General features: G+C 40.0%; 1 protein-coding gene and 1 long non-coding RNA gene across 4 annotated transcripts; both read right to left on the reverse strand.

Annotated features, from left to right (window-relative positions):
* Nucleotides 1-431: 431 nt before the first annotated feature.
* On the reverse strand, nucleotides 432-9,397 carry LOC114274841 (WRKY transcription factor 44). 3 transcript variants are annotated; one of them, XM_082917396.1, is made up of 7 exons: nucleotides 8,925-9,397; nucleotides 8,721-8,784; nucleotides 6,704-7,150; nucleotides 6,454-6,594; nucleotides 2,119-2,855; nucleotides 1,813-1,962; nucleotides 432-873 (listed from the first exon to the last, which is right to left on the reverse strand). In XM_082917396.1, the coding sequence occupies exons 3-7, from the start codon at nucleotides 6,914-6,916 to the stop codon at nucleotides 687-689; spliced, it is 1,428 nt and encodes a 475-aa protein (XP_082773522.1). In that variant the 5' UTR covers nucleotides 6,917-7,150; nucleotides 8,721-8,784; nucleotides 8,925-9,397; the 3' UTR covers nucleotides 432-686. The 3 variants fall into 3 exon arrangements, with proteins under 3 accessions (XP_082773522.1, XP_082773523.1, XP_082773521.1); XM_082917397.1 differs by lacking the exon at nucleotides 8,721-8,784 and adding an exon at nucleotides 7,347-7,559 and having other exon boundaries at nucleotides 8,925-9,123; XM_082917395.1 differs by lacking the exon at nucleotides 8,721-8,784 and having other exon boundaries at nucleotides 8,925-9,183.
* Nucleotides 4,370-6,419, reverse strand: LOC145820842 (uncharacterized). Its single transcript, XR_014362868.1, has 2 exons — nucleotides 6,232-6,419; nucleotides 4,370-6,175 (listed from the first exon to the last, which is right to left on the reverse strand). It is a non-coding gene; the product is annotated as an uncharacterized LOC145820842 (long non-coding RNA).
* Nucleotides 9,398-13,104: the final 3,707 nt, after the last annotated feature.

Below are 13,104 nucleotides of genomic sequence, written 5' to 3' on the forward strand. Positions count from 1 at the left end.
CAAACATAATGTAAACGTAACAAAAGGGTGCAAGAGGAAACATGAAAGAGGTAAAGTTTCATGGTGAATGTTTCCATTTTATTGGCTCATTATTCTCAACATGTAATATCCAACCTTATTCTCATCATGTATATATATAGGCTCAGAAATGGTGTGTTTGTCTATAAAGAACAAAAATGATGCCACTAACTAGAAAAAACTAGGGAACCAACAAAAAAAAAATATATATATATATATATATATAGTCCAAGAAGTTGCCAGAAAATGAAGTGTGTTGTATAAATTCAAACTTATTTGTATGATGTGGGCAATACCTCATTTTCTAACAACTTTTCCAGTAACTTTTCCAACCTCCCTAGCATACTAAATAGAATGGGAAACAAATACAAGGGATGAAAACAATATGCATAAGCTAAACAACAAGCAACAAGTGGTAAAGCAACAAAATTTCCCATTAGACAATTCTAATTATCCACAAAAATAAATAAATAAATAAAAATAAGCACTATCTTCATGAAGAATCCTTCACTTAAAAATTACAGAAAATAGGACATACTGGATGAGCCCACCATCGCAGTGGGAGTGAGAAAATACTCTGGTCATTGTTTCAGATGCTCTTGAACTCTTTCCGGTGTTCTTCATCAGATAAATTCTTGAGTTGGCATTGCATTCTTCCACCGAACCAGTCATGGTTTGTCCTTTGAAGTTGCAGCCTGTGAATCTGGTTCAGATGCCACTGAATTTGTGTTCTTGACAGGCATGCCATGGTTATGTCTTCCCTCATATGTTGTGAGAAATGCTGTTGGATCATCCGATGCTCTTTCAACATGCTTGCGGACATTGCACTTGAGATTCGTGCATCTATAGTAACTTCTGCATTACCAGTTAAAGCCTTGGTGTGAGAGAGTGCTCAATTATCTAGAGATAATAAGAACTAATAAGAACAAAAATAGAGAAAATCCAGAACTTGAAGTTGGATAGCGGGAAGAAAAATAAAACAGTAAGATTACTTAATTAGCTTACCCCCTTTCGGATTGTGAGAGGATGATTACTTACTTTCGGGTTGTGAGAGTTCATTTTTAGAACCTAGGTCTTTTGAGGTTTTTTCAATTGATGCCTCTTGGAATTAATGGCTTTGCCTCGTGTGTGCGACCCTTAGGCTGTGCTTAATTGATGCATTTGGAGAGGGATTTGGAAAAAGAAAGAAAAAAGGTAGGTAAAATGTGAATGAAATATATAACTAGATTTCACCTAGATTTTACACACCTTTCCCTTTCCCTTTCCAAATCTCTCTCCAAATCCATGAATCAAACACAGCCTTAAGGGCTTTGTATTGAGCTTCGTTGTATATATTCTCTTTTTGGTAGAAATGCTCACTTACCCAAAAAAAAAAAAAAAAAAGAACAGAAATATTTTCTGACTTCACCTTTTCATTGCAGTGGTGTAGTAATTCTATCACAAACCTAATAGGGCAAATTACTTATACTTGACTTTTATTTATTGAAGTATTTATAACGCTCACCTCATTTCAGTTCATTCCAACATTTGCAAGTGCCCAAAATATTTGAGAACTATTTTGCACCAACTTTGTTAATTATTTTGTGATTATAAAGAGCTAATAATTTTCAATGCTCGTATGTCATGAAAAATCAAGAGGGGAGGTACGTTATTTTATAGCCTCAAATTATTCCAAGAACCTCTAAACAATTTGGGTTATTTAGATCATGAAATTATGTTGTTTTCAAGAGAAATATCAAGAGGCATCATTTAACATCAACAATGGACAAAAAGGAACAAGTATAGAAGACCAACCTGGGATATGGATTTCCCTTCACAACTTTCTGCCCATATTTTCTCCAGCGAAAACCATCACCTATAATCTCAGTATCTGTGGAACCCTGCACCGGAACATGTGGCTCTTGTACTACCTCCCCTGATATGCCCCGTTCATTCTCATTTTTCCTGTAAGAAAGATAGCACAAATCAGCATTAACTAATCCAAGATCCAAACGCAGCCTAAATAGGCACAAGACCGAGTTCTATCAATTCTTGTTTGAATTAGTATAAAATATGGTGAATCCATGGCTGCTTCATATTGAAAATTAGTCAGTCTCTTACCTTCTCTTACTTTTCGGTTCATCATCCTCTGCCTCCAACACCTTGCTTCCCTCCTCACAATCCCCACTAAGACCGCAAGAATTCTCCGGAGTTCCAACACCAGCATTGACAGCTCTGGCACCAACAGGATCATAAGATAATGGTGTTTTGCCAGAATAAGTTGTATTATGGTCTGCTAATCCAACTTCATTCTGATTCTCTATTCTACCCTCAAAACCCTCATTTCTCTCATTGAGTTGGTTATTCCATGACGGGTTGTTTGTTTCTTGTGCACTCCCATCAGATACGAATCCTTGCTGTCCCCCCGATGTGTTGCGCTTGGGAGGCTGAGGCTTCGAATGGTTGTGCTCCCCCTTGTACACAATTTCTGCTATTTGGCCATCTAATGATCTCTCAACTTTCTTTTTTACTGGGCAATTTGGGTGCGTGCACTTATAGTAACTTCTTGGGTACTCACTTCCTTTAACCTGCTTTTGGCCGTATTTCCTCCAATTATATCCATCGTAAGAAGGTCGATCCACATTACTAGTGAGTGGCAAAGATTTTTGATCATTTTCCAGAGTCTCCGACACCATCTTTGAAGACTCGATTGTCTTCTCTCTTTCTGATTGTGATGGAAAATTCTGGTGAAAGTTCGAGTTAAGTTCAGATCTGAAACGGTACTTAAATTGGTTTAGAGGTTCATCACGGGCCCCAACCTGAGCTAGAGCTTGTTGATGACTAATGTCCGAGTTTCCCTAGAGAAAACAAAAAAATAGAACAAATGTTTTAACATTGAGAACACAGATTTAGACAGATATATAGCAAACTCAAGTATGGCCCTGTTTGGTGCTCATAGCTGCTTCTTCTTTTTTTTCTTCTTTTTTTCTACTTATAGCTTATGACCAAAAAAATAGCTTATACAAGTTGAAAAAATGCTGATTATTGGGAAAATAGATACTTTTAGCTTCTTCTTTCTTATTATCAGCTTTTAGTAGAAAGAAATTGCACCAAACATTGGTTTGGCACAGGAAATATGTGAGAGATCAATTGATATCATATAACTGTTAAAATTTTCACTTCACCTACCACCACTACCACTCACCTACTCCACTAAACCTAACCCACTACACCACTACCACCTCCACTTCACCTACTCCACCTCTCCACTAAACCTAACCCACTACACCACTACCACCTCCACTTCACCTACTCTACCTCTCCACCTACTCCCAAACACACTCCTATATAATAGGAATCCTTGTAATTGTAATATACACAATTCAATACAATCTATCAATAATACAATTCTCTCTATATTTTTATAGATTAAATCTTACATGGTATCAGAGCAAGGTTAAACAACTTAGTAATTCCGCTTCACCGGCGGGCGGCAATCTCGCCTTGGCCGCCCGCCGGACAAACTCAAATTTCCTTCATTTCTTCTTCACTAGTAGTTCTGTATTTGGTTCTTCGACAACTCCTAATGTGTTTGGCTCAAGCACTGTTTTTGGTCTCAGTTCTTCAGCTTCCTCTTCGGAGACGAACTCCATTAGCACCAGTGGTGCCACTTCAAGCTTATTTAATTCCACTTGGCAGCCCACCAAGCCTTCATTTAACTCAACATTTAGTTCTGCGTCTCTGTCAACTGGGTTCTCCTTTGGAGCATCCTCGGTTTCTGTTGCTGCTACCAACAGTGCCCCTATGATGTTTGGTTCAACCGCTCCATCGCCAGGGCTCGCCTTTCAATTTGGTAGCCAACAACCAAATCAGAGCGCTCCGCAAAATCCATCTCTATTTCAGTCATCGGGTAGTCTAGAATTTGGTGCTGGAGACAGCTTTTCATTGGGTTCTGGTGCGACCACTGACAAGTCTGGTCGAAAAATTGTCAAAGTAAAACACAAGAACCGGAAGGAGTAAGACATTAATGTTGCAGGTAATTGGTTTCTTGGCCATCACCCACGGTTATATGGGTTAATGTGAAGATTATTGTTATTCTCAGTCTCAGGGTTCTCTTTTTGGCACCAGTGGTGGAACTGGGGTTGCAACTGTTACGCAGAGCATGCCAATTCACTTTGGGTCATCCACCACCCACTTTTGCCCCACCAGTGCATGATTCTCGGACAGGGTGCTAGGCACCAATACATGCCACTCTGCACCATATCATCCACCCACTTTTATTTTATTATATAATCCACATACCCATCATTCTTTTTCCCACTCAAATATATTATACTAGCCTTCATTGATTCCACTGGCTTCCAACACTTCATTTTATTTTTATTTTTTTTTTATTATTATTATTTTCAAAAAAAAAAAAAAAAAAAAAAAAAAAGGCAGAGGAAGATCTGCACACCAAACTCATTTTATTCATGTCGGGACTCATCCCAATCACCATGTTTCCACATACAAAAAAAAAAAAAAAAAAAAAAAAAAAAATATATATATATATATATATATATAAAGAAACAACCACATTCACAGGTGGGATTTTTCTTCTCTACTCTGCCGCCGGTCTTTTCTTCTTGCCTCCGTCCTGGGCGGCCCTTGCCGGTGCTGCCTCCGTGTTTCCCACTCCACTGGGCACGATCACTACTCCCTGCTCCTCCACTGCAGTATATGGCGGCCCTCCAAATCGGAACATCACGGTGGCCTTCCGCTTCAGCTCCTTGTTTTCTGCCCTTAGCACGCTTATCTCTGCTCGCGCATCCTTATACATGCGTTGGAGCAGAGCCAGCTGGGAGTTTAAATGCTGCACCTCATTTGTCCTACTCTGCAGCCGGTTCGACAAATTTGTGACCGCCGTCATGCTTTCCACACATGCCTTCAGAGTATACTGATTTGCTTCCACATCCGACTGCACTGCCATTCTTTGCTCCACAGACCGCATCGGAAAGTTCAGCGGAGTAAACTCCGGGGCACTCGGTTGAGGTTCCAGTGCTACCACTCCAGTTCTCTCTCTTGTTGACTCGTTGAGGTCGGGAAAGAGGGTGAGCAGACTCCGGGAAGACGAGGCCATTTTCTGGGCAACAAAGTGTTACAGACTATTTTCTGGGCAACAGAGTATTACAGACTATCTCTCTCCGCAAACGGAACTATCTTTCTCAGCAACACGAAGGATTTTTCAGAGGTTTCTCTCAGTTTTTTCTCTGCCCCAGCCTCTGCCTTCGTCTTGGTTAAATAGCCGAGGCTGCCACGCGCATCGCGCGCCTCTTGACGCCCGACAAACTGGCACGCCTTTTCATGGCACATCTTTTGATAAAGTGGACACGCCTTTTGATGGCACGTCTTTTGATGGCACGCCTTTTGATGGCACGCCTTTTTATGAATTGGGCGCACCTTTTGAGGATGCGATTTTTTAAGGGGTCCGACAAGACTCTGTAAACTGTCCCGACATTGATTCCGGTTAGCTCCTTTGTGGGTCCGACAAGACTCTGTAAACTGTCCCGACATTGATTCCGGTTAGTTTCTACAAGGGTCCGACAAGACTCTGTAAACTGTCCCGACATAGATTCCGGTTAGTTTCTACAAGGGTCCGACAAGACTCTGTAAACTGTCCCGACATAGATTCCGGTTAGTTTCTACAAGGGTCCGACAAGACTCTGTAAACTGTCCCGACATTGATTCCGGTTAGTTTCTACAAGGGTCCAGCAAGACTCCGTAAACTGTCCCAACAACTGTCACAACATTGTCTGCTACAACGGTCCGACATGACCCCGTAAACTGTCTTCTACAACGGTCCGACATGACCCCATAAACTGTCTTCTACATCGGTCTGACACCGCCATCCAGTGTCCTCTACACCGTTATGACACCACCATACAGTGTCCTCTACAAAGTTATGACACCCCCATACAGTGTCCTCTACAACGTTATGACACCACCATTCAGTGTCTTCACCAATGGTCTGACACGACCATACAGTGTCCCCTATCCTTTTTTATTTTTATGTATTTTCTTGTTTTGTAACTCTCTCCAAACTCAAGTTGGTTAGTTTCTATCCTCCTTGAGTTTGCGGGGGGCTGTTAAAATTTTCACTTCACCTACCACCACTACCACCTCACCTACTCCACTAAACCTAACCCACTACACCACTACCACCTCCACTTCACCTACTCCACCTCTCCACTAAACCTAACCCACTACACCACTACCACCTCCACTTCACCTACTCTACCTCTCCACCTACTCCCAAACACACTCCTATATAATAGGAATCCTTGTAATTGTAATATACACAATTCAATACAATCTATCAATAATACAATTCTCTCTATATTTTTATAGATTAAATCTTACAATTAAATCTTACAATAACAATATTTAATCAATTACATGCAAGGGATCAATACTAACCAGATTTGCCAAGAGAGACAATGTTGTCTTTGATACAACCTTTGCCAACGGTTTGTAAACCACAGTGGATTTTCCATCTGAATTCAAACCCTTATCCACCTTCTCGGATGGACAACAAGCTGCAGATCCAGATAGCTTGGCCTGAAATTGTTTGAAAACACAAAGATAAAAAAGAACGTCCAAAAAAGAAGTCCTTGAAATATGAGATCAGAAGGCCTAAAACAGAAGAAAAGGGGAGGGGGCCGATTACCTGGGAAGAAAGTATAGGAGGATGGTTCACCATTGGCTTGAACCTCACAGTTTTTGGTCTAATGGCACTGACTGCAGCGTCAGAACATGCATTAGAGGGTGAGGAATCAATAGCACCAGCTAGGAGCTCGGAAAAGGACCTAAAAGTGGAGCAAGAAGGCCTTGAAGGAACCGGTTTAGCTATAACTATCCTTTCTGTCTCTTTAACCTCCATTATGAATCAATATAGGAAGTTCTAGTCAATTGTTTTGGCTCATAATATGTTGATGGATATTAAACGTTGATTTGGTATTTTGGCTATCTTAAGATCGATCTGAATTTTATTTATGTCTCCAATAGCAGAAAATAGAGGGCAAAGATGAGGTGATAAGCAGAATGGCGACGGCTACTTGGAAGTGTTGGCTTTAACTATTCAAAGAATGAAAAGTGAAATTCAAATTCTTCAAACCTGCATGAATTGTTTTAATGTCAATATGTAAATAACTTAGAAGGATAGAATGACAGACAGGAAAAAGGAAAAAGAAAATCATCTTTTCACAAAGAAGTGATTGATGAAGTAAACTGTGTAATGAAATGGCCTTAAATTGTGAAACCAAATGGTAGCTTCTCTGCAATTTCAGAATACTAAAGCGGGCCTTTTATACCATGACAAATGCTCATCCAACAAAACATTCTTTTTTCTTTCTTTCTTTCTTTTTTCGCAATTAACAAACAATCAAAACAGAGCTTAGGGCTCGTTTGGGAATTCAGAAAGGCAGCACTGAGGAAATGGTCCTAGAAAATTTATCACTGTTCTTCACAGCTGTTTGATGATGGCATTATTTATGTAGTGCACTACATAACATGGAAGGTGGCACCTACAATAAAGAGATTCGTTTGGATTTTAGCTTTGGCATTTGAAGAATTAGGTTTAACATTAATCTCCTTCTACTATTAGGACAAAACACAAGGAACATTTTACCAATTCCTAGACCTATGCACCAGCATTGCCTAAAGAAACAATATTTCACAGATTATGTGTAAAGAAACCAACTATAATACCCATATGAAAAAACACCTCAACAGCACGACACTCAGATGACCATGCTGTCTTCAAAGAAGGGAGGATGAAAATTAAAGTGACGAAAGCATATTGTGTGTGGAACAAACAATGGCCAAATGCATCTTCTGTACCTCTAGTTTTTTTCTTGACCGTTGCTACTCCCTTAGAAAAGTTTAGCCATACTTGAATAATCCAATGTATAATCCAGAAAAAGAATCTCTTCTTGTAATATTGAATGATAAATAAAAGTCTCGTCTCCATTAAGGTATAAGATACTTATCTGCTTCCTACTCAGTAACAAGCTAAACTTTCATTGCAACCATAATTTAGAAGCACCTTAAATTTTTTCAGAGGCCTAAGATACCTTTCTACAGCAAAGATTGCAAAACATAAAACAAAGGGACTGTAGATTGTTATGGCATACCATATAACCATTCTTAAAATAATAACATTTCATTAGCCATATCATTTTTTTAATTCAGAGAAGCTGCCTAACCCACAACTAAAGAACAAAACACATCATTCTGCATATGGTAGATCTAATTTAATGAAGTCGACGATGCTTCAACCTCACATAAAAAACCCACATTACATAAAAATAAAGATTAAATGGGTAGGATTGTCACTTTCCATAAGCAATTTTACACCAATTTATTGACAATGTCAATATGAATAGTAGAAGCCCAAACAAACCAATATGCTTTTTCCCTATCACCAAACAACAAATTCTTTATCCAAATAATGGAACTATGCATTTCCACCAAGGAAGAAAAGAAAAGCAGAAGAAAATTGCATGATTAAATAGAATCAGAAAGTTGACCAAAAAAATCAAAATTAAAAGAGAAACCCTAAGATGTAGAAACACAACACATGAAAACAAACCATAGATCAAATGCGAAAAAAGCATTCACAAAAAATAGAAATATAGAGACATAGAAGAAGAAGGAACTAACTAGAAAGGCAAACAACTAACAACCTATGAAATTGATTTGCTCCACTCAAATCTCATTTACTACCCATTTTACAGCCCTCAACTCTACCTGCATTCCAGAACCTAGGATTTTAATATGAATAAATTAAGAAAAAATAGTAGCCAATGGAATAAAAAAATGATATGTATGTCAGAGAAACAAGATTAGCCCAAAATAGAGAAACTTTAACAACTTCAATCTTTGCATACCATGCTAGATGAGCTTTATCTCTTTTTGAGCCAAAGTTAACCTAGATGAAGAAAAAGTTTCATTTGGGTTTTCCAAGCCATGAGTCCCTTAGGGTGAGGCTTCCACACTGTGCCTCTTTTATATCAGAGAGAGAGAGAGAGAGAGAAAGTGAGAATTGCAGAAGAAAATTTTGGAAATCCAAATGGATATTGTTTATTTTGACTACATTCGTCAGTAAGTAACAATAATGATTTATCCTACTAAAAATATCATCACTGATAGCACTAATGCATTAAAAAAGTAAAAAAAAAAAAAAATACACAACTCCAAGATCAAAACATCACATCATTAATGACGGGACCCATTGCCACCTAATTAGTGAGAGCCCTAATTAGTACTCCCAAGCATTTTTCAGTAAATAATATGGTTTTTTTGCCTTTTGCCTACAAATTTTGGTATTTTGTTTTTGCGTTTTGTGTGGAAATGTGTGATTGGGGGGGGGGGGGGGGGGGGGGGGGGGGGGGGGTTGGAACATGGCTATGCTAATATACCCAACTACCTGTCTCTTTTTATCTTTGACTCTATCTCTCTCTCTCTCTCTCTATCTCTCTCTCTGCTATCGTCTTAGCCCCTTATAACTTTACATCAAAAAAGACAAATACATACGTCTTAGCCCCTTATAAGTTATAACCAATGATTATAAAATACATCAAAAAAGACAAATACATACGTGAATGCACAGAAATTGGAGAAAAGAACCAGACAACTCATGGGCTTGTGCAGAGCACTTTCCAAGACGTTCAGATCACTGTGGCTTGTAACCATGTATGTTGGCATGTGATTTATGGATTTAGTGATATTAATAACGACAATGCTACATAGTTTAAATTTTGTGATTCAAAAGTGACTCAAATGGTTAAAACGACGTCGTTTTGAGTACAGAACAACATAAAAATGGTCAAAACGATGTCGTTTTGGCCATTTAAGTCACTTTTGAGCCACAAAATTTGAGTTACAAGACATTTTTTTATTAATAAACTTTATTTTAAATTAGTAAATAGTTATAGAGAAAATGTAAAACATAAGTGGCGAAATCTGAGTAAAATATCTTTTATGATAGGCTTCACTACGTGATATGCATGGTTAAAAAAAAATTATGTAATTAATTTCGTGGCTAATTTGGTCAGGTTAGTTGAAAGATGTTTATACTTTGATTGAATGTACAATAAAATCTGTGGAGAAGTGGTTTGAAAATACTCTTTAAATTTAGTAGGACGCTCGTGATTCTCAGTTAGTTACCTGAAAAGGAATGAACACTCCAGTCAGGGGTGCCGGAATTAGCACTCTGACGGATCAGTCAGTGTACACTCTCTTGGTTGCTTATAACTCAAGTTAAACTTATTTATTTTCACATACTTTTTTTTTGCTGATACACCTCTATTTATATTTTTCTTTTGGGCCTCAGGATCGGGCCCACCCTTAATCCATTGTACGTTTATGTATTCGGTCTTAGTTTGACTTGTTCCTCGGCCGATTAATATATTCGGCTTTGGGATCATCCAGGATGAAGCCGAGTACAAATTTCGTCCGTGACTGTCCTTATACCTTTATTCGGCTTTATTGCCCCCATAATATCCGGCTCCCACAATTGCCCCCAAAACATCCTATTAACGCCAGCTAGTCGGCTTGTTTGGTTTTGAACTTGAAAAGTCAAGGAAGGAACGGCGGTTAACCTCATTCCAACGCATGTCAGAACACGCTTCTCAGGCATCATTACATCTTTTCGCCTCTTCGTATGCTTCCTTCATTTAATGCAATTTGAAACTATGTTGTCCCTTCGAGTGTAAGTTTTTTGAATACTCAAAGCTTCTGGTTTGCTTCTCGATATACTTCCATTTCGTGGCCTTTGCAACTTCCTCCTATTTCTTACTGTCTCTTCTACTTTTTGTAAGTTCTCTTCTCCTTTATTTCGAATCTCATTTCCTTGTTTATTTTTGGTTTCGCATAATCCTTAGGTTGGTTAGGATGACCAAACACTTGAAAGAACTCCTTTCGCCAGAACGAATTTCCGGTTTTCGACGCCATTATTCCATCTCCGACAATGTCCATCTGTCACTCGTGGCAGACAGCACCACTGATATAGAGAGGACTGACGAAAGTACAATCATCTTTCCTCTCTTATCAATTGCTGAGGGCGGAGTCCATTTTCCCCTTCACCCATTTTTAAGGGTCATCCTTCGATACTGGGGTCTAATCCCTTCCCAGCCTAATGTAAATTTCTTCCGAATCAGAATAGGGATTATAGAGTTGAACCGACGCCTTAGGAATAATCTTGGTATACCTGTGATTCGGCATTGCTATGTCTTAGCCAAATCTACTGGCCGGTTGGGACGCTATTTTCTCAAGGCCAAGGACACCGATCATCACTTAGTGACTATGCTTGCCAGCTTTGGCAAACGTGTTGACGATGTAATGGTCGTTGTCCGAGACAACTGAGAATTTGGCAAGGGTGAAGATTGCCTAGATCCCGTGCTAAGACGAAAAGGTGAACCAAGTGGCCGTATAGCTAATTTTTTATTTTTTATTGTTATATATTTATTCGGCTTTCCTTCTATGTATTTACCGTTTGGTTTATGCAGGAAACGATTTAAAAAAGTTTTGGTTTCAGCCTACGACGCCGTACTTGCGGAAATTAAAACTGCGCTCCAATTCTTTGGACGTTCGAATCTTCAGAAGCAAGGCAGGGCGGCCCACATACTTTTAAGATACGAGCCGACCTACTCCATGTTTTCGGTTACAGATAACATTTCGATTTTGAGGGATGAGTAGCAGCTTACGGCGCTTATTTTTCCAAACTTCAAGAATCTGAGGCAAATTGGTCTTGAAGCTTCAAATTTGGAGCCAGAGGCTGAACAAGTAGCCGAAGTTGCTGAGCAGCCAAATCGACCCTCAGACAGCTCTGAAAGGCTAGAGTTTGATGCGGCACTGAATTTGGCTTTTGAGGAAGCCAGCCTCGACCCTCCATCGACTTCGAGACCGAACGTCTCCTCCGAAGACATTTTCACCGACTTAGGGGACCTACCCGGCTCATATCCTGATAACATGGCTGGTGAGTCGATTACTCAGTTGGCCAGGAAGAAAAATGCCGACAGGATGGCTGCACGCAAGAAAGCCAAAGCTGAACGATCTCAGCCTCCACCCCCTCCACCTGAAGTTAGGACTGAGTCTACACCACCTGCTCCTGTTGAGATGGCTCATGCTGATACGGCTGAAACTGAGCTTCTTGTCGATCAACCAAATGACCAGGTGTCGAAGCAACGGAGGGAAAAGCGTCTGGCCGAGGCCGAAATTTACTCGGAAAACCTGGTTGATAAACGGCCGTGGATAGAAGAATCGGACCTGGTTGTGCCGTTTACAATACAACCCAGGATAAAGAACGTGTCGATTGCTTCTGATGCATCGGTCGCGAAAGATGCTGCAGTTGCATTGAGCTTGGCCTCCTCAGTTTCGTTGCTGGTTGACAAGGCGACCTTTCGGGAAGAGCCTGATCTGTTGTCCATGGCACTAGCCGCTCAATCGATAATATTGGTATGTGTCTTAATCCTTGGTTCTGCATCAAAAAATAAAAAGTTTTGTATATCACCTATCTTTTTGGTTCATTAGTTTGTAGGTGGCGGAGAGGATAGCCGAGATTGGTCGTCGCCAACATGACGCAATTGAGCAAATCGACTTTCTGAGAGCTGAAGTGGAAGTTGAAAAGAACAATGCAGTAGAGGCCTTTCGCCAAGCGGCGGAAGAAAAAGCGAAGGCCGATGCCAAAGCTAACAAGGCCAAGAATTTTGACCAATTGAGATCGGTCGCTGAAGGAAGAGCGAACGCGAGAAGAAGTGCTCGAATTGGCCAACGAGAGGATATCCAAGCTGGAGGTCGACTTAGAAGATTTAAAGAAGGCGAAGGAAGAAGCCGAATCCAAGACATCCAAGGCCTTCAAAGCCGGCAAGGACGCAGCCTTAGAGTGCTATGTTAAGAAGTGCCTAAGTTCGAAAATAGGGGCTTCAAGCACGGCTGGCTCAAAGCCTTAGCTGCCACTAACGTGATATCGGAACTGTCGATTTCGTACGAGTAGGTAGACGTTGAGCTGCTGGAGTCTGACCCTGAAAACTAACCTAAGCTCAGTGATTTTCGTTTTGTTTTGGTATC

The sequence above is a fragment of the Camellia sinensis genome, chromosome 3 (genome assembly GCF_055761805.1).
Source record: "Camellia sinensis isolate YWXY chromosome 3, ASM5576180v1, whole genome shotgun sequence".
NCBI lineage: Eukaryota > Viridiplantae > Streptophyta > Magnoliopsida > Ericales > Theaceae > Camellia > Camellia sinensis.

Excerpts from the sequence above, each read along its gene's own strand:
- LOC114274841 (XM_082917396.1), bottom strand. The coding sequence starts at position 6,916 with ATGGAGGTTAAAGAGACAGAAAGGATAGTTATAGCTAAACCGGTTCCT. Across the intron at positions 6,595-6,703 it reads CTCCTATACTTTCTTCCCAG|GCCAAGCTATCTGGATCTGC; the intron begins GTAATCGGCCCC and ends AAACAATTTCAG. Across the intron at positions 2,856-6,453 it reads TGTCTCTCTTGGCAAATCTG|GGAAACTCGGACATTAGTCA; the intron begins GTTAGTATTGAT and ends TGTTTTCTCTAG.